Source organism: Piliocolobus tephrosceles, chromosome 2 (assembly GCF_002776525.5).
Source record: "Piliocolobus tephrosceles isolate RC106 chromosome 2, ASM277652v3, whole genome shotgun sequence".
NCBI classification, from domain to species: Eukaryota; Metazoa; Chordata; class Mammalia; order Primates; family Cercopithecidae; genus Piliocolobus; species Piliocolobus tephrosceles.
The window spans coordinates 89,301,839-89,323,111 of NC_045435.1; the positions used below are offsets into that span (position 1 = coordinate 89,301,839).

The 21,273-nt window shown below is 47.5% G+C and overlaps 1 protein-coding gene across 2 annotated transcripts in view; it reads right to left on the reverse strand.

Moving 5' to 3' along the window:
* Positions 1-703: 703 nt before the first annotated feature.
* Positions 704-21,273, reverse strand: part of KLHL18 (kelch like family member 18) — a 60,081-nt gene continuing 39,511 nt past the window's right edge. The window contains exons 4-10 of one of the 2 annotated variants that reach the window (XM_023231580.2): positions 17,628-17,826; positions 14,467-14,627; positions 12,954-13,090; positions 11,033-11,255; positions 6,796-6,900; positions 4,652-4,763; positions 704-3,955 (exon numbers count right to left, since the gene is read on the reverse strand). In XM_023231580.2, coding sequence (XP_023087348.1) covers positions 3,569-3,955; positions 4,652-4,763; positions 6,796-6,900; positions 11,033-11,255; positions 12,954-13,090; positions 14,467-14,627; positions 17,628-17,826 — 1,324 coding nt within the window. In that variant the 3' untranslated portion in view covers positions 704-3,568. Of the gene's footprint in view, positions 3,956-4,651; positions 4,764-6,795; positions 6,901-11,032; positions 11,271-12,953; positions 13,091-14,466; positions 14,628-17,627; positions 17,827-21,273 lie in introns of both variants that reach the window. The other variant, XM_023231579.2, reaches the window with a different exon arrangement.

The following is a 21,273-nucleotide window of genomic DNA, read 5'->3' on the forward strand; positions in this document are numbered from 1 at the left end:
TGCCATCCAAGAGTCCAATGGACAAGACTGACCACAAGCTGACTTTTGGAAAAGTGTGACTGAAGAGTTTCCCAACAGGCAAAACCACAGTAACCAGAGTGTCATCTTGGAAGGGCAGATCTGGAATGTGGCTGTATTTAAGGGAGTGAAACTGAAGATGGTAGTTCTCACACTGAAGAGCAAAAAAATCACCAAGGAAACTTGCTCATACCAGAAAGATGAGCTGCACCCGAGCCCCAGGGAACCTGTCTCTAGAAAGGGACTTAGGAATGAATCTGTGGTTTAAACATTTTCCAGTGACTTTTATGTGCACCAAAGTTAAAGCACCTCTGGCCTAGAGCATAAAAAAGGAGCTGGAGGTGCTGATTCCAGGCAGTCAACAGGCAGCCACATTCCATTGGGGAACTCTGGAGTTTTAGGGCAGTGAATGGAGAAAAGGGGAAATCCGAGAGTAGGGGTGATCTGGACAGGTACCAATATGCAGTCCCATGATGCAAATAAAGTCTTTGCATATTTTTCACCAGAAGTGACTCTCATAAAATAAATCTCTCCAAATACTACTTTTGCTGTACATCTGGCTTTTCCCTTATTTTCACAGAAATATTCCCACTTTGTCCAATATTTTTTTTTTTTTCAGTGAATCACAATTAAAAAAAAGATGTACTTCTAATATCTAAGAAATAAACCAAGGAAGGACAAGAGCTATTAGGAGTGTTCTCTTTCTTTATTTCTTTGGTTTCTTAACACAAAAGACATGCATTCTATAAATAAAAGGAAATAAGATTTTCTGGGAAACAATAAATTGGGAGGAATTCCCATAGTCACACCTCTGTGGTCAAGAGGCTAGTCTTCAGCTCCCATCTGGCTGTAATCTCTGATGAAATCCAGAAAAGAAGGCCCATGTGTTATCCAAGAAGGTGAAACACTCAAGGACAGTGAATGCCACAGTCCTCTGCTCAGAGCTGGGCTAGGCCCCAAGGCCCACCGAGCACAATGTCTACCCTATCTCCTTGTTACATCCTTTTCACAATATCCTTGGGTGAAAGTTCTTTTCATGGGGCTATTGGAAAGGCTCCAATACCAAAGAGCCAGACCAGCCATTTACGAACAGCCATTCACCATCAGACTGAGGAACCTACTGGGAGAGTGTGAATATGTTGGTGTTTGCTCACTAGTGCTCAGAGCCCAGATCAAAACACTGGCTTGATCTTACTTTGAAACAGTGACCTCAGGTGCAGCAGTGTAAATTCTACACCAGGAGGTGGGATTGGACTCAGGAAGGCCACTACAAGAGCAGCAGGCCATGGGAAAATGATCTACCATATCCAGTGGCAAAATCTGGGCCAGTATCCTAAGGACCCACTCAGTAGCCCACAGACTGATTCTTAATACCTTCACAATCCAGGCTTGTTGGTGCTACTTCAAATTCACAAAAGGGGCTTGTAATAAGACAAGCACTGATACATTCCTAACAGGAAATGCACACCCCACCCACCTTCCGAGTCTACCCCTACAGGCAAACCAGGAAGGAGGGAGAAATGCTGGAGCTCTATCACTAGCCCAGGTTAAACGACATCTGATATCAGATTGTTGAGACATTAAAAATAAAAATATCATTTTCAAGTGCTTGTAGCAGAGGCCCAGCTCCTAAGTTGTAGGTAACAAAGGTACTTCCCTCTGAATACATGGCGATTGCACACACTGGTAAACCTGACGGTCCTGGGGTGGGGGAGACACCCCAGGCTCCACATTGTGCCTTTCTCAACAGGCTTCCAGGCTACCCCAGGCAGGCAGCAAAGGACAGGAAACCAACCAGGTGGAGACTGGAGCCCTAAGGCCCAGTCTTGGGTTACAGGAATTGCATCTTCTTTTAGTCTCTACTGGAAGAACTTTAGAAAACCAATTTTGGCAGCAGCAGTTGAAGGACAGCCCCACTGCCCAGTGCACTGGTAAGAGAAATGTCCTCCTCTTTGAGTCCCACTGTGCTACGTTAGGTCCCATCCGGGGAGAAGGAGGAAGCGGTATGAAATCTTTCCAAAAGGTAAAGGTCATTTGCCAAGATTAGAGGAAGAAATATAAAATCTGTTCTTTGCAGCAGCAAGAGATTCTTTCGGCCTTTAGTTATGTCATAAAAGCCAGCTGTGCTTGAATGTAAAGGTCCACCTTGCTGGTCAGTCTGCCCAGGGCTGGAGGGAGGCCAGACCCTTGGGATTGGCAAGTGGATGGAGGAGCAGTGGAATGGCAGGGCAGACAAGGTTACCAGACCAAGCCAGCCCACAGCTGGTAGAAGGAAGCCCCTGGTTAGATTCTAGAGGTGCATATGGTCAACGTGCCCCAGAAGCATCACAATGAGGGAAATCATCCAAGAACAAGATCGATGGGCAAGTGAGAATCTGGCTAGACCTGCTGTTTCCTGCTGGTCAAAAAAGGAAGGAATGTCAGTGAGAGTGGGGAATCTGAATGAGCGCCATGGTGGCAGTAGGAGGTAATCACAGGGGCGTCTGGAGCCCCCAGCCCCAGCTAGGAGCCCCCACCAAGAAGAGTGGCAGTAATTCAGCAGATAGCTAACTCTCTACACCTATGATTTTAAAAGTCCTCTGACAGTGGGTGTGAAGACAAACCCCATGAGCACCTTACTACAGGCCCAGTCAAGAGTGTACTGATTCCACACACACTGGGGCTCAGAGGGAACCCCCAGCTTGATGCGAGGCTTCAGGACCCTGGGATCCGAATGTGGGGTGGATACCGCCCTTCTCCAGTTAGACGGTTTTCCATTTAAACACAGATTTGCCCTTAGTGTCCTTTATGCTTTTTTCTTCCTGCAAAATTTGTTCACATAAAAAAAAATTATTTTTCTTTCCAGTTTCTTTCAAGTGTTTCTTTGTTTAAATTTCCTTCAGTTTCTTTCAAGTATCTTTTTTTCCCTTCTGTTCTCCTGGACAGATGGAAAAGGCCTCACTGAAATCCCAAAATTAGACATGGGGAAAACTTCTCTTCTCCCAGCAATGAGGACAGAATCCTTGGTGCCCCACTGTGGAAGAAGGAACATGCCTGTGTGCAGCCCTCCACTGCTGTGGCCACACCATCTCAGGCACGGAGAACACTTGGGTCTGTCCTTTCACCCCCAACTACATCCCAGTTTCCAGCAGGCTTGGACATTGCAGTCTCCCCATGGCAAAGTGGCCAGAACTCGGCTGGAGAACAAGCAGGCGAAGGGGAGCATCAGATGGAAGGCCTTCTGTGAACAGCGGGCCCACAGAGAGGCAGTGGGTAGGAGCTGGGCCTGGATGGAGCCTGTGTTCGTGTGGACCAGAAAACAGTTCCACGTCACCAGCTGCGGGATCCAGAGGAGCTTGTTTTCCATGCTGTGCATCTTGATGACCCAGGCCTGAAGGTCACAAGGGTGGCACAGTAGGGGAGGGCTTAAGCACCTGGAAAAACTGTACCTCCGGCGAGCTCGCATTTCGCCACCTCTTCTGGTCCACTGCCTCTCCTGAGGGACTGTTCCTGGAAGGATGCGCCTATGTCTGTACCAGATCCCTGCCCCACCACATCCCCATCCTCTGCCTTAGATGGTGAGGAGAGGGATGCAGCCCACACCGACCCCTCCCTCATGGCACGCCATGGGGGCCATGAATGTCCAGCGGTCCGTCTCTGGGTCATACATCTCCACTGAGCTTAGGTTTGATTGTCCGTCGTAGCCCCCTACAGCGTAGAGGCGCCCACAGCTGGCCACCAGGGAGACCCGGCTCCGGCGCGTGTGCATGGGGACAATCAGGCACCACTGGTCTGCCACAGAGCTGTACATCTCAGCAATGCTGAGGAAGCCAGAGCCATCGTAGCCCCCGCAGACAAACATCTTGCTCCCCAGGGAGGCGGCTCCGTGCCGGCAGCGCTTGTTGAGCATGCCAGCTGCAGGGTGCCAGGTGGCAGTGTGGTGGTTGTAGTGCTCCACCTACAGTGGGGAGAGAGGCACAGGTACAGGACAGTCAGAGACAAAGCTCAGTCCATGGAGTGACTGTGCAGGGCACAGCAGCCCCCATGATGTCAAACTGCTGTGGGAGGCATGGGGATGAGGAGCTCTGCCAGTATTCCCTCTGCTGCAGGCCTGCTCTTTGGTGTGTGGGGCAGGGAGAGGTCACCTCACCTGACCCTTTCTGTCTGCATCTAAGGAAACAAAAAAAAGGATGTGCCCAAGGATGCAATGCTAGGTAGTGACAGACCTGTATGAGAGCTGGGTCTCCTGTAACCTCCAGGGCTTTCCACTGCAGCACTGACTATGGAATGACTAGTAAATGGCTGTTGAGCCTTTTTTAGAGAATAAATAAAATTTCAAACAAATTATCCAAAAGAATACAACTGTTTGCAAATTTCCACTTGTAGATTTGTGGTGTCTGTGCAGTGTCCGACAGACAGTAGAACAGGGTGGTGGCTGCGGATGTGACCACCCTTCACCCTTCTTTTGTGTACACTGGCTCATTCTCTGGAAGTTCAGAATTTCAGAAGATGCAGTGGATAGCTTGAAACCTCACTAGATGATACTTTATCCAGCTACAGCAAGGCTGAAGTTTTTTCAATTAATGATCTTCCAAAATAAATCTCAAAGACAGAAGAAGTAGGTGCCCTTATCCCAGGGGGAGCCCAGACTCACACTGCTGAAGATCTGCAAACCATCGTGGCCGCCTGACACATATATCCTGCCCTCAAAGACCGTAACCCCAGCAGCACTGCGATTCGAGCTCATCGGGGTCACCACTGTCCACCTTCAGGAAAGAGTCAAAATAGGAGGGAAAGCATGAGATTCAGGGTTCTTGTCCCCCCAAGATAGCCTAGCAGGGTTCAGGTGAATTGTGCTGGCCATCTCTCCACCTCTTATCACCTCTCCCACCACCTTTCTGACAGCTCTCCCTGGCTGCCGCCTCTCACCCAAGCTGCAGACCGACAGCCCATCTTCTCTGCTCATCTCCATGGCTGCTCAAAATCATTGTGTCTCATACAAGGCCTCTTTCTCTTACAGTTCTGCTCCTCCCTGCACTCCCTGCCTGGTTAAGCAGACGACCAGCTCTCTAGCTGCTGTACTTATAAATCTCAGTGCTATTCTGGCTGCTTCTCCCTCACTGTCAACATTCCTGTGGTCCCCCAAGTCCTGGCTGGTTTGCTTCCGAGTCAGTGCTTGTTCCCATCCCCACTGCCAGTGCCCTCCCCTGACCTCTCATCTGGACCACTGCAGCAGCCTCTTTACAGGCAGCCTGGATTTCACACCAGTCCCATCCAACCCCACCCAGCCAGAGGGATTGCTCCTCCTGTACCTGGACCATGTCTGTCCAGTGGTTCCTCACTGTCTCCTCTAAGACTGTCCAGGTTCCTTCATGTGGTTTTTAATTTTTTTAATTTTTGAGACAGGGTGTCACTCTGTCAGCAAGGCTGGAGTGCAGTGGTGCAATCATAGCTCACTGCAGTTTTGACCTCCCAGAATCAAGCAATCTTCCTGCCTCCGCCTTCTCAGTAGCTGGGACTACAGGCTCACGCCACCATGCCTGGCTAATTTTTCTCTCTCTCTCTTTTTTTTTTTCGTAGAGACAGGGTCTTCCTATGTTGCCTAGGCTGGTCTCGAATTCCTGGGCTCAAGTTACCTTCCTGCCTCGGCCTCCCAAAGTGTTGAGATTACAGGCGTGAGCCACTGTGCCCGGCTCTTCATGTGGTTCTTTACCTCTTGGTCCTCATCTACCCTTCAGCTTCACCCCACACCATATGGTACCCACCCTGCTCCGTCTCCCATCCACACACTGGGCTCCAGCCCACGAGAGGATCATTGCTGTTCTCGATTACAGTGAACATTTTCTTATTGCAGCCTCGCTCCTTGTTGTCTCCCTGCCTATGATGAGCAAACACCTCCCACTGGCTATCCATGACAGGTCTCACTTTGGAACACATCCCTGCTAACCTGTCCCTTCCTGCAACCCTGGGGAAGATGAAGGTTCTCTCTGCTCTGTGTCCAAGAGCTTCTGACACAGGCCTCCAGGGTAGGACAATCATGATGCAACCTATGGCCCAACCACACTGGGTGCTTTAAAGGATCTCAGACACCCAGCTTGCTGTCTGATCCATAGTAGACTGGTTAAGTGAACAGAATACCAGCTTACAGGCATCCTAATAAGTCCATTCAACTAATTTGTTTATATTTTATTATATAAGATGAGAGGATTCAAACACTAAAATGAAAAACTTGGGCTAACCTTGTCAATGTTTTTCAAAGAGTGTTCCACAAATGAGTCCCACAAGATGGTGACTGGTGTGTATTGAAAACCCGAGGTTAAACAGAGTTATTCACTGCAAGGTTTCTTAGAGCCTTTAAAATGTTAATATATCTTATGGAAAGACACAGACTCTGGCAGTTCAGACATCAACATTTCCCACGCCTATCTGACCACAGAACTTAAAAACTTTTTATTTTTTTTCCAAATCATATCCTACCCACTTTAGAACATGCTGTTCATCTACTTCTTTTCCCCTCTTGCCTGTATTTCCATTAAAATGGGCTGATTTAGCTAAAAGGTACAGACCGTTAAATAACTATTTCCAAGCATCTATGTAGACTATTTGTTTTAAAATTTTATTTACTCATTCTTTCACTTAACCAAGGGTTATTAAATATCTGGTATATACAAAGTACTATAGGGGCAAAAAGGTAAGACATTCTCTACCCTCAAGAAGCTTAAATTTAAAAAACTGCAGTTCTGATTTTTATACTCTGTTTATCAGCTCCAGTTGCCCCAAGGGAGCTGGATTCCTTACTTGTCCGTCTCAGGTGAGTAGGTCTCCACGGAGCTGAGGGAAGAGTTGCCATCGTAGCCCCCACAGACGTAGATCTGCCCGTCCAGCACGACTGTCCCCATGGCACTGAAACAGACAGAGCTGTCATCCCAGATGAGCCGTAGCCTTCCTGGAGCAGCCTCTCTTGCCCACTGAGAAACAAACCTACCTACTGCCTCTTTCTGCAACCTAAATCTCAGGTATATGACTAAGTAAAGGCAAAAACCTGAGGTGACAGAAGCTGCCCCATCATTCCACTTGTGCCCCATCCTTCTACCACAGGCTGCCTCCCCTCCCCGCTCTTCTCTGTCCTTAATCTTTCTTAAAATGCTCACCTTTCACCTCACCATGTGAAGGTCGAGTTTACCCTGAAGGCCCAACGCAACTTCCTCTCTCCTCTTCCTCCCCTTTGTAAGAATTACTCTTTCCTGCCCCTACGCTCCCTGAGTGGCTTATTACAGCAGTTGTTACAATCATTCATTCATCCATCAGATCTTTATCAGCTGGGGTTTAGAGTGGTAAGCAAGCCAAAGTTCCAGCCCACAAGGCACTTATGTTCTGACATTATAGGCTACCAGGAATCTATCTGCCACTTCTGTTTGTGTGTAATTTTTAATTAGAGCCTTGATCTGTCACTCAGGCTAGAGTGCAGTGGTACCATCAGAGCTCACTGTGCCTTGAACTCCTGCGCCCAATCGATCTTCCTGCACTTCAACCTCCCACGTAGCTGGGATTACAGGTGTGCACCACTACACCCAGCTATTTTTTTTTTTTTTTGAGACAGGGTCTTGCTATGCTGTCCAGGCTGGTTTCAAACTTCTGTCCTCAAGTTATCCTCTTGTCTCGGCCTCCCAAAGTGCTGGGATTACAAGAGTGAGCCACCACACCAAGCCAATCTATCTGCCACCTCTTAATAAGTGAGGACCTCCTGGAAGACAGGAAGGTCCTCACTTCATCTTCATCTGTGTGACCTTCACAGTGATAAGTATGATGTCCTGTATGTAACAGGCACTGAATGTATGTTTGTTGTGTTACCTCTTTTTCCCAGTCAATTCACATATGTTGTTTTCATCATGTGCATGGCCTCTAATTTATCTTAGTGATTGATGCCACAGCTCCTGTTTGCTGTGCATTTACTACATGTGTCAGGTACTCTACATTTGCTATTTTCTTTTTTTTTTTTTTTTTGAGACGGAGTCTCACTCTGTCGCCCAGGCTGGAGTGCAGTGGCCGGACCTCAGCTCACTGCAAGCTCCACCTGCCGGGTTTACGCCATTCTCTCAGCCTCCTGAGTAGCTGGGACTACAGGCGCCCGCCACCATGCCTGGCTAGTGTTTTTGTATTTTTTTTTAGTAGAGACGGGGTTTCACCGTGTTAGCCAGGATGGTCTCGATCGCCTGACCTCGTGATCGGCCCATCTTGGCCTCCCAAAGTGCTGGGATTACAGGCTTGAGCCACTACGCCCAGCCACATTTGCTATTTTCTTTTTTCTTTTTTTTTTGAGACGACGTCTTGCTCTATCATCAGGCTGGAGTGCAGTGGCACAATGATAGTTCACAGTAGTCCTGATCTCCTGGGTTCAAGGGATTCTCCCACTTCAGACTCCCCAGTAGCTGGGACTACAGGCACATGGCACCATGCCCAGCTAATTTTCTTTTTGTATAGACAGGGGTCTCACTATGCTGCCCAGGCTAGTCTTGAACTCCTGGGCTCTAGCAATATCCTCCTGCCTTAGCCTCCCAAAGTGCTGGAATTATAGGTGTGAGCCACTGTGCATGGCCCACTTGCTATTTTCAGCCCTTAGCACACCCTGCAAGGAAGGAAAGAGCACCATAATCACTGTACAGACAGGCAGCTATAGCTTGGGGAGGCTGAGGTCTCTCCTTAAGACTGCCCAGAGAGAGGCCTGCCTCTGATTTAAATGAGACAAGCCCAACTACCCAACTCCTCACATGCCAAGTTTTCCTAATATCAAAGACCCAGGGGTCTGGTGTAATCATGTACTCTTCCACTCTACACAAAGCCTTATAAGGAATGCAGCATGAATGCCAAGCTGTATTTTCAAATGTGATGCTGGTGAAGATTAAAAATGAATCTAGGTTTCCAACAAACAGGAAAATAAAACATACCAGGCTTAATGCTACCTTTTTTTTTTTTTTTTTTTTTGAGACACAGGCTCATTCTGTCAACCAGGCTGGAATGCAGTGGCATGATCTTAGCTCACTGTAACCCTTGCCTCCCCGGTTTAAGCAGTTCTCCCTGCCTTAGCCTCCCAAGTAGGCTAAGGTGCCCACCACCATGCCTGGCTAATTTTTGTATTTTTAGTAAAGACAGCGTTTCACCACGTTGGCCAGGCTGTTCTCAAACTCCTCACCTTAGGTGATCCGCACTCTGTGGCCTTGCAAAGTGCTGGGATTATAGGCGTGAGCCACTGCGCCTGGCTTGCTGCTACCTTTTAAATGTACATAGTAATCAAACTGATCCACAGAATGTCCCTTTCAGGGACATGATAACTGACCCCCTGAACCAGCCCAAAAGAGGAGAGGGACTTGCCTTAGGTAAGTACTGTGGGAAGATCACACATTTACTAGACATGATTACTATCCTTCTGGATACGGACACAAACATAAAAATTACATAACAAAGCAGGTGTTGAACAATATGAAAATGAATTAAGAGGTGCCACAAAACTGCATGAGATTAACTATCAACTAGGTAGTAAAGGTGAGTGTGAAGAGGAGAAAATGCTGATTAGCATGGACTGGAATAGTCCAGTGTAAGAAAGCTCTATGGGATGGCGTAGAACACTGGGGGAGATGGGAAGGAAAGATGGCACGATGTCACTAACTGACAGGACAGACAGCTGTGTGGGATGTCAGGAGAGAAGTGACTAGGAACGCTTTAAGGGAGCCTACAATTTAAAAGGGATGTAATGGAACCGGGCCCACACTAATAACAGGGTATTAACCACAGTGAAGGAAAGGAATACCCAGAGGACTTTCCTCCAAGACAGCACTCTAAACCAAGTAACATCAAAGCAAGGAAGTGGTCCAGAGCATACACACAAGGAAGGACAGTTGACTGCAGTCAAAGCAAAAAAGCTACTCATGGTTGGGGACATGGAGCAATGAGTCACTCAAACACAGGAAGCTGCAAAGTATCCAAGCAGCAAAAGTGGGGATGGTGGGAGGAAAGGACTCTCAACGCGTTCTTGGGAGGGGCAGATCTTATGTATTTTTTTCTTCCCAAAGGAACCTACTCCAGTGTTTTGTGAACTGGTCTCACCAGTACAAAGGCAGATCCCTCCCAGCTCACATCCACATGTGAACGCTGCTGGATGTGGAACAACATTAGGCATATGTCAAGGAAGCTCAATTTGTAAAAGCGATCAATGCAGAGCTGTCCTGGGTAATGGGCAAGGGGGCCCTGGGCAGCTTTCCTCTCCCCTCCTTGGGCTACGCCAGCCTTTCGGCTGCCTACACGTGTGACGACTCCATCATGTGTCTGACATAATGAAACATGCCACCTGTTATCACCTCAGCATTAAGAAGGCTAAACACAGGCACCAGGATGTCTTCTAATCCCACTTCTTATTCGGGCAATATAAGCAGAGAAGTGGAGGGAGCAGGTAGCTAGAATGTACTGAGTGACATACCAACTTGGCCCACCTTGCAAATACCTATGTGCTCCTATCTAGGAGAATGTGTGTGACCTAAATAAAAGAACACTGCTTTGGTTCATATTCTCCCCAGGTAGTGGAAGCTCATGTGTGAGGGAGTCCTGGGGAAGGAAGGCATACAGAAAAACACCTTGGATTTCCTTTTATCACTAATAAAGGTAAATCCTCCTTATTCTTCAAGTTTCAACTTTAATCCCACCTCTTCCCTGAAATCTTCCAGAAGTTCCAGTCCAGTTTCTCTCCCTCCTCGAATCTTCCATAATACACATTTCCAGTCCTTATCTGGCACTTAAAATAACAACACAACTTCCACATGTCCACGTCTGGTCTCCCCAAGTTCCTCAAAGGACAAGGCGGGTATTTTACTTTTAAGCAGATGGGGGCTTGCTCCCAGGAGGTACCGGCAGTGGCTGGCCTGGCTGCAGGAAACTCCTAGGCCAAAGCTTGTATTTTACTTTACTGTGTGCCCCTGCTTGTCTAGCATGGCGCTCCCCAGGTGCTCAGTGTGTATGTTCGGGCTGCACGTGGCTTCCAGAATACCTTCTCTTGCTATTCATGCTCCCCACTCTGGTCCATGTGTCTGTCTCCGGGTTGTACGCCTCCACAGTGCTCAGCCGTAGCTGGCCGTCATATCCTCCAATGGCATAGAGAAGCCCGTTCACCACAGCCACGCCAACACGGCTGCGGGCTGTTGTCATGGGACGGCACCTCTCCCAGTGATTGGCGATGGGGTCGAACACTTCCACCACATTCAGGGAATCACCTGCATAAAAATTTGCTACTCAAATTAAAACAAATGAGACCACTTGTTTAGATCACAGCTATTGGGCATTGATTATACGGAACATTTGACTCAATTCTATTAGCTCTTCCCACAGAATTACTCAAGGCACAAGGGCCCACTAAGAAATTTCAACCATGATCACCTCAAACCTAATTCTTTAAGGAAAATCACAATCAGACAGGAGGTATTTATTTTTTAGAGAGGGCAGTTTTCAGTTACAATCAGTTACTGTACCTGCTTAAAGTCAAAGGTATAGGCGAATAGATACAATATTTCCTCCAGGCAGGAGGCATGCCAGAGGGACGGGCATGCGCTCCAGTGCTTTCATTTACTAGTGGGTGACCCAAGGCAAGGGGCTTTGTGTCCCCACCCTCTGCTTCATACATGAAATGGAGATAATCTTTATGGATTAAATGATGTAATAGGTAAAGCACCTAGCATGGTTCAATATACTTAGTGCTCAATAAATAGTCACAGTAGCTAGGAATGATCATTCCAGCCCTACCTTTTGCATCAGGTTTTTGTGATAATCAAATAAAATAACCCCCTCTTCCTGTGGTATGCTGCTATGGGGCACTTGGCATTTCATTTGCACGCTGCTTCAGCATGCACTGAGTTGAGGACTTACCTGTTTCAGGCCCTATGATTAACAAGCAGCAGCTAGTACCCAACTCTCATTAACATTCAATTAAAAACAAAACTGGGCCATGTGCGGTGGCTCACACCTGTAATCCCAGCACTTTGGGAGGCCAAAGTGGGCAAATCACTTGAGGTCAGGAACTACAAACCAGCCTGGCCAACACAGTGAAACTCCATCTCTACTAAAAATACAACAATTAGCTGGGTGTAGTAGCATGTGCCTGTAGCCCCAGCTACTCAGGAGGCTAAGGTGGGAGAATTGCTTGAACCCAGGAGGCAGAGGTTGCAGTGAGCTGAGATTGCACCACTGCACTCCAGCCTGGGTGACAAGAGTGACACTCCATCTCAAAAAATTTAAAAACAATAAAAAACAAAAAACAAAAAAAACTGCCTGGGAGTGCCCACCAACTCCTCCCAAGTTGGGAGGCCATGCAGCTTTCTGAAAATCTTACTTTTAGATTCAAAAACTGCCAATAACCCACGGACTGTAAAGCATATGTGTGTTTCACAGTGGGTGGGGCTGACAGTGGTAGAGCCTGTGTATTTGGATAATCTTTCTCTTGGGGACATTCTCAGTCTAACCCCAGAGATTCATATGACCAAATGTGAATAGTCTGGTATGGAACTGGGTCTCTGACTGTATCCTATCCAGGGCTGACAGGATGCTATACCATAGCCAATGTGATATTAGGGCAAAAGTGCTGGCTCAGGAACCAGTACATCCAAGTTCTAGTCCTTGTTCTGCCAAAAACAATTGTATGAACATAGTGAAAGTTCGATGGGGCTCAATTTCCTCACTTGTCAGGTAAGCAGGCTAGGCCTCAAAGATTTCTAGAAGGTCTCTTTAGCACTGATATTCTGATTCAATGGCCTGAATATGTGACATGCTCTAACTGTAGAGCAATTGTATAAAATCAAGAGGGGCAAGGGAGATGACAGCACAAAACAGAGAAACCAGAAGGGCCAGGCTAATTTGTTTGGTGCTTCCTCATCCACAGAGTCCAAGGTGGGGGTCTATAAAGGGGAGCCGCAAGGTACCTGCTGAGTTGAGGCCCCCCACGGCGTAGATAAGCCCAGCGATGGATGTGCAGCAGCGTGGCCGGGTTCTGAAAGCTGGCAGGTGGGGCCGGCGCTCTGGCATGAGGTGGTAGTCCTTTGCTTCATCTACCAGGTCCCTGGAATAAGGTGGAAGATGCTAGAACAGGAGGTATCCCCCCTGATTTAGTCCTTGTTTGCATCCCTGAGCCTGGCTCCCCACTGCCAACTACAGGGGAAACCTGGGAGGAGAAGCCTTCTGGAAGGTCTGGTCTCAAAGAATCCAGGTGCGTTCCGGGAAAATCATATATGGCTACTGAGATATATTCAAAATTAAAGGGGCAAGATAAGTAGAGACCACCTCAGCTAGTGTAATCAGGTACAGATTAGGCATGAGAAAAACAGGGTGGTGGCCAAAATGGCTGGACCTGGGAGTTTCAACAAGCAGCACGCACCGTGTTGCCACTCAGACCTAGCCCTTCCTCTCCATCCCCACAACTGCACCGTGGCTTGCAACCTGCAATTAATCACCACTCACCTGCATGGCGGCAGCTCCTGACACATTTCCCCGCCTCCAGCCTGTCCCTCCATTCCACTTCCACACTAGAGTTCAAGCTAAGACCCTTCAATGGCCACCCACTGCAGACAGAATAAAGTCCAAACTCCTCAACAGCACCCTTGAGACTGCTGGTCACTGGGCCATCGCTACCTCCAGACACAACTCCACCCTGTCCTGACACACACCTTCACACCACCTGCCATGGACAAGCACTTACTTCCTCCTGAATCAGCTGATCCCAACCAGGACTTGGAAAATGAAGGAAAGCTGAATATGCGTAAAGTTTTTATCGGCAAGGGAGAAAAAAATATTTCAGGGTTGTGAATTTGACAAGCAATCTGGAGGAGAATGAACATTTTTCTCTGCTCTTCTACTTTTACAGCAGTCATCCTATAGGGCTGCCATCTTCTGAACTGTTTGAGTAGCTCTCCTGTGCCATGTTGTCACTGACTTACTCTGAGTAAAAGTTTCATGTGCTGGTAAACACGTCCGCCCCTTGCCCATCATCGTAGATGTAAAGCTTACACCTGCCAGAGGCCCCCCATGCCCACGGCACTGACTAATATTTACTGAAGAGGGCAAAGAGCCCCAGGAATTCCCATTTGCAGCAATGAGTGAGGTGCTGGTGTGGATAGGGTCAGGGCAGGTAGTAAAGATACTTGCACATTCATAAATAGCTCAGTGGGGAAAGATGCTGGAAAATCCTCAGATAACTCAGCAGGGGAAAGCCCTTTCTGCTTTGATGCTCCCACATGGCACATCTCTTTGCCCAAGGAGTAAGATTCGGCCTCTTCACACTTGCTCTTCCAGCTTCTAGACAGAGGGCTGACCAATCTGTGTGCCATGAATTAGACTGATCACTCTAAATGTTCTCTTTCCAGAACTGGAACAGGTGACCAACTCCTCTTCCCTGCTTAGATCTTTAGCAGTGTCCTGTGCAGGTCCACCCTCACTCACCTGCATTTGTGGCAGCAACGCACCAGGTCATCCTGCTGTACTCTGTCTGAAAGGAACTGGGGCCGGCAGAGGGGCAGGCGGATATTGGACAGCAGCTCAGGCAGGTAGGGACCCCTCTGCTCCCGGTCGTATCTGACCCAGGCCAATGCAGCTTCAAAGACCTGTCATGAGAGTGGATGCTCTGGCAGCAAATCCTCCCACCCAGGGGCCACATCCCAGGCCTGCAATCTGAATGCCTCCACTTCCTATACTGAAGCAGTCCCTTGGGCCTATCAATCTTTTCTCCTACTTGTCTCTGAAATCCCTGATTTCTCTCTACTTCCTAGGCTACTAGAACAGCTTCCTGAATTTCATTATGATTATGATTTCTTAGTGAAAAATCATCAATGGCATCTTATTCCTTTCTGTCAAAACAAAATTCCTGTTTCCCTTCCCGCTGCCCCTGCACCCCTACTCCCTCTAAACTCCTTTCATCACCCTCTCTGTACTCTAGCGAGGCTGGGCTGGTTCTCCTGTTCGCACTGTCCCCCCTCACCTAAAATGCCCTCTCATCTCCTCCTCTTCATCTAAACCCATTCGCCTATTTTAAGGCCTGGCTCTAGATCGATGTTCTCCAAGGAGCCTTTCTTAATGGCTCCAACCACAAGGATATCGCCCTTTAAAGCCCTATAGCCCTTACAAAATTTATCACTCAAATAAATGTGAGCTGCCCTGCCCCCCAGCCCCATCATATTAATTAGTGTAAGAGCTAGGGACAGGACACCTAGTTCTTGGAATAAGGCTTTTTCCTCGAAATCAGTGTCTATGCTGCTAAGCCCAGGGTCCACTTTTCTCTCAGGCTCCTATCAAGCCCATTTCACCTCCCTAGCATCCCCCTTTCCTAGAGGAAAGAGGAAAACAAATCATACCTTTTAATCCTTCCTCAAATTTCTTTCTTTTTTTTATTTTGGAGACAGGGTCTCGCCCCACCACCCAGGCTGGAGTACAGTGGCGCAATCTCAGCTCACCACAACCTCTGCGTCCCAGCTCAAGCAATCCTCCCACCTCAGCCCAAGTAGCTGGGATTACAAGCCAGGAGTTTAAGCTGGACCATGCCTGGCTAACTTCTTTGCTTTTAGTAGAGACGGGGTTTCACCATGTTTCCCAGGCTGGTTTCAAACTCCTGAGCCCAACAAATCTGCCCACCCTGGCCTCCCAAAGTGCTGGGATTATAGGTGTGAGCCACTGCTCGTGGCCCTCCTTAAATTTCTAACATTTGTCCCTCATCCTCACTCTCAGGTGAGAAAACAGAAAATCAGAAGAGAATGTCAGTAAGAATCTACCTGTCCCCTGTCCCTGGGTGTGTGCCCCAGCTCTCCCTCCTGCTATCGTGGCTATGGATGGCTTGTGCTCCTATCAAAGATGCACACCCTTACGCCCTAGACTGTCTGTTCTCACTTATTCCAGAACATCATTCCAACAAGTGCTCTCCCATTTCTCCAACATGATCAATTCTTCCCTCTCTTCTGGAAAATTCCCACCAGCAGTCAAATATGCTGTAATTTTGCCGGGCCTGGCGCAGTGGCTCACACCTGTAATCCCAGCACTTTGGGAGTCCAAGGCGGGTGGATCATCTGAGGTCGGGAGTTTGAGAACAGTCCAGCCAACATAGTGAAACCCTGTTCCTGTTTCTACTAAAAATGCAAAAATTAGCCAGGTATGATGGCGTGTACCTGTAATCCCAGCTACTCAGGAAGCTGAGGCAGGAGAAATGCTTGAACCTGGGAGGTGGAGGCTGCAGTGAGCTAAGATTGTGCCATTGTGCCATTGCATTCCAGCCTGGGTGACAGAGTAAGACTCTGTCTCAAAAAAAAAAAAAAAAAAAAAAAAGGCCTGGCATGATAGCTCATGCCTATAATCCCAGCACTTTGGGAGGCCAAGGTGACAGGATCATGTGAGGCCAGAGTTCAAGACCAGCCTGGTCAACATGGCGAAACCCCATCTCAACTAAAAATATAAAAATTAGCCAGGCGTGGTAGTGGGCACCTGTAATCCCAGCTACTTGAGAGGCTGAAGCAGGAGAATCGCTTAAACCTGGGAGGCAGAGAGGTTGCAGTGAGCTGAGATTGTTGCCACTGCACTACAGCCTGCCTGGGCGTCGGAGCAAGACTCTTTCTCAAAAACAAACAAACAAACAAACAATCCCTCTTGATTTCACAAACCCCTCCCACAGCCGCCCCAATGTTCTGCTCTTCCTTAGAACAAGATTCTTTCAAAAAGTTATCTATACTTGGCCAGGCACAGTGGCTCATGTCTGTAAACCCAGCATTTTGGGAGGCCGGGGTGGGCGGGTCACTTGAGGTCAGGAATTCGAGACCAGCCTGGCCAACATGGTGAAACCCCGTCTTTACTAAAAGTATAAAAATTAGCCTGGCATGGTGGTGCGTGCCTGTAATCCCACCTACTCAGGAGGTTGATGCAGGAGAATTGCTTGAACCCGGGAGATGGAGGTTGCAGCGAGCCAAGATCGCGCCACTGCACTCCAACTTGGGTGACAGAATGAGACTGTCTCAAAAAAACAACAAAAAAAATTATCTATACTTGCTGTTTCTGGTTCACAGCAGGATTATTTCTAATAGTAAACATTGGAAATAACCTAAACATGCAAGAATAAGGCGAGTAGGTTGATAAAAATCAACAATGCTATTTAGACACTAAAATGTATAGAGGCCAGGTGCGGTGGCTCACACCTATAATCCCAGCACTTTGGGAGACTGAGGCGGGAGGATCACTTAAGGACAGTAGTTCAAGACCAGCCTGGGCAACATGGTGAAACCCAGTCGCTACAAAAAATATAAAAAATTAGCTGGGTGTGGTGGTATGTGCCTGTAGTTCCAGCTACTCAGGAGGCTGAAGTGGGAGGATGAGGCTGCAGTGAGCCATGATCTTGCTACTGCACTCCAGCCTAGGTGACAGAGCAAGGTACTGTCTCAAAAAAATAAATAAAACACATAGAGAGTTTTCATGAAAAATGCATGATACAGTAAAACAAGCTCCATAATATACAACAGCCACATACATGTCATGATCTTAATTTTGTAAAAAATAAAATAAAATAAAACAATGATTATAAAGAGCAGCACCTCATGTCACCTGCACAGACTGCTACTGTGCTCACATACCTGCTCCTCAGATTTGACATTCAGCTCATCCCGAGACACCAGCTCAAGCACGTCTTCCAAGGGCAGGGCCAGGAACTCTTCTGACATGGACACCTCCACAAAGTGCTGGTGGATGAAGCTATTGGCAGCGTCGTACAGCACAGCACACATCATTGTCTCAGCAAACTGGCGCACACCCAGGCAGTTTTTTGGGTGAAGCCTTTTGGCATAAGAAAAGAAAAAAAAAATTAGAGGAAGAAAGGATGTTACCTTTGATCATTCTCAGGCTGGTTCTGGTAGAGCCACAGAATGAAAACAAATTCTTAACCTCAGCTTTGTTGGAAACTCTCTGTGTGACACAAGCTGTACTTCTCTGGGACTCAACTTCTAAAGGTATAAAATTAAAAAGAAAGATTATCCTCAAAGGTCCCCGCCTTTTGGGCCTGGTGCTCTGTGCGTCAGGTGGAATGAGCTCTCTGGGTAGTTCTGTAAAGTAACTGTCAGAAGGCGAGAAGTAACCTTCTCACAGGAGCTCATGCACTGAAAATCTGCTTGAGACATTCCACCACTGAAATTCCTGATTTGAGCGTCCAGGGCACTATCTCAACTTTGGTCACAAGGAAGGCACCGAAGTCACAGAATTAGAGTTTAAAAAGCAAAGACAGGGCCGGGCGCAGTGGCTCACCCCTGTAATCCCAGCACTTTTGGAGGCTGAAGTGGGCGGATCGTGAGATCAGGAGATTGAGACCATCCTGGCTAATACAGTGAAACCCTGTCTCTACAAAAAATACAAAAAATTAGCTGGGCGTGGTGGTGGGCGCCTGAAGTCCCAGCTACTCAGGAGGCTGAGGAAGGAGAATGGTGTGAACCCAGGAGGCAGAGCTTGCAGTGAGCCGAGATCGCGCCACTGCAGTCCAGCCTGGGTTCCAGAGCAAGACTCTGTCTCAAAAAAACAAAAAACAAATAAACAAACAAAAAACAAACAAAAAAACAAACAACATGGAGAGATGGCTTCTTTAATATGGGAACCCTTATACTTTTTCTTTTTTTTCTTTTTTGAGACAGGGTCTCACTCTGTCCCCCAGGCTGGAGTGCAGTAGCACGAACACGGCTAACATCAGCCTTGACCTCCTGGGCTCAAGCGATCCTTCTGCCTCAGCCCCACAAGTAGCTGGGACTACAGGCACCACCAAGCCTGGCTAATTTTTGTACTTTTTGTGGTAGAGACAGGGATTCACCATGTTGCCCAGGCAGGACTTGAACTCCCGAACTCCAGCAATCCACCTGCCTCAGCCTCCCAAAGTGCTGGGATTTTTCCTTGTTTTATATAGAAAGACACTCCACGGGCTTAATTGTTTAGACAACCAGAAACAACACTAGCACTATCATTTATTTACCATCAGTGAGTCAAATATTTTGCTAGGCCTTTTATACACATTTTCCAGAATCTTCTTCTTCTTTTTTTTTTTTTTTTTTGAGACGGAGTCTCGCTCTGTCCCCCAGGCTGGAGTGCAGTGGCCGGATCTCAGCTCACTGCAAGCTCCGCCTCCTGGGTTCACGCCATTCTCCTGCCTCAGCCTCCCGAGTAGCTGGGACTACAGGTGCCCGCCACCTCGCCTGGCTAGTTTTTTTTGTATTTTTTAGTAGAGACGGGGTTTCACCGTGTTAGCCAGGATGGTCTCGATCTCCTGACCTCGTGAGCTGCCCGTCTCGGCCTCCCAAAGTGCTGGGATTACAGGCTTGAGCCACCGCGCCCGGCCTCCAGAATCTTCTTAACCTGCAAAGTAGTAATGCACTCATAGATGGAAAACAGGCTCAGGGAAACCAAAAATGGTGCTCACAGTCCCTCGAGACAAGCAAGTGGAGGTGCTGAGATTGAAATCAGGCCTCTTGTGCACATTCCCACGGTAACTTGGTAGACTAACACTCATCAGGGCTAGAGAAACCCAGGATAAATCCTGGCCCTGATGCTCACGGGGCAATTTGGGTGGGTTATGTTCTTCCAAGTGTCAGTAATTTTCTCACCTGAAAGATGATGATGACAACAGCTACCTACCTCTTAGGGTTGAGCCATGATGCATGGTACCTGGTACGAAGTTAGTGGCTGTCTTAATTTTTTATTATGGTTGCTTTTGTTTTTTGAGACAAGGTCTTATTCTGTCACCTAGGCTGGAGTGTAGTGGTGCAATCACGGCTCATGGGTAGCCTTGACCTCTAGAGCTCAAGTGATCCTCCTACCTCAACCTGCCAAGTAGCTGAGACCACACCTGGCTAATAAAAAGAAAATGCTTTTTGGTAGAGACAGCGTCTCCCTATGTTGCCCAAACTTGTCTCAAACTCCTAGGCTTGAGTAATCCTCCTGCCTTGGCCTCCCAAAGTGCTGGGATTACAGGCGTGAGCCACTGTGCCCAGCTTGTTTTTCTTACTACTGTTGCATCTAAGAAAATTCCAAATGAGTCCAGTGCGATTCTAAAACCTTGGTGACAGCAGCAGACCCTGGGGGATTCTTATTGTGGCTTCATGACTAATTCTCTGTAGAGATGGCATTGATCAGATTAAAAATTGGACAGGTTTGCTTTTCTTCATTAGAAAGGTTTATGTTTTTTCCCCGATGTTGATTCAAGGTTTTAGGCACAGAGTTATATTGATTTAGCAATATTCACTATTGTCCCCTAGCAGTTGACCCAACAAGGACTGAATAGGCAAGGTACCTTGGAGCCTGGCTTTATGACTAGTCAAAATTCTACACAGTTATTTCATTTCAGCCTGAGTTTGCTGTCTATTGCTTTGGAAACTGATGTGAATTTAGAAGAGCAAAGAAACATAAGCAGAGAACAACATGTAGGCAAAGTTCATGGCCACTGAGGAATACAGTGCTGAAGGTCAGAATGTCAGCTCTGTCATCCGTCAAATGCCTTTCTCCTAAAGCACTTACAGTGATTGAATAAGATTTGTTAAAACACTTTACAAATATAAGGCAGACAAAACTTCCCTGGGCCTCTACACTATTTTCTACCACTTTGACATCAACCTGAGAGGAGGATTCAAAATGCCATGGAGCAGAAGCTGGATTAAGTACAAGGATATGGGAGCCAATGATCAACGTAGCCACTGGCATTCATTTCCAAACTCTCCTTCTCAGGTTAGGATTCTCCTACCTTATTTTTGGGTGTCTCTGATTGGCTTGGCATAATACTGAGCACAAAACACACCTTTTTTTTTTTCCTTTTCTTTTTTTTTGAGACGGAGTCTCCCTGTGTTGCCCAGGCTAGAGTGCAGTGGCATGATCTTAGCTCACTGCAACCTCTGCCTCCTGGGTTCAAGTGATTCTCCTGCCTCAGCCTCCCAAGTAGCTGGGATTACAGGCATGTGCCACCACGGCTGGCTCATTTTGTATTTTTAGTAGAGATGGCGTTTCACCATGTTGGCCAGGCTGGTCTCCAACTACTGACCTCAGGTGATTTGCCCACCTCGGCCTCTCAAAGTGCCAGGATAACAAGCGTAAGCCACCACGCCTGGCCAAAACACATCTTCCTTTTTTTTTTTTTTCTTTTTTTTTGAGATGGAGTTTCACTCTTATTGCCCAGGCTGGAGTGCAATGGCACGATCTCGGATCACTGCAATCTCCGCCTCCCAGGTTCAAGTGATTCTCTTGCCTCAGAGCTGT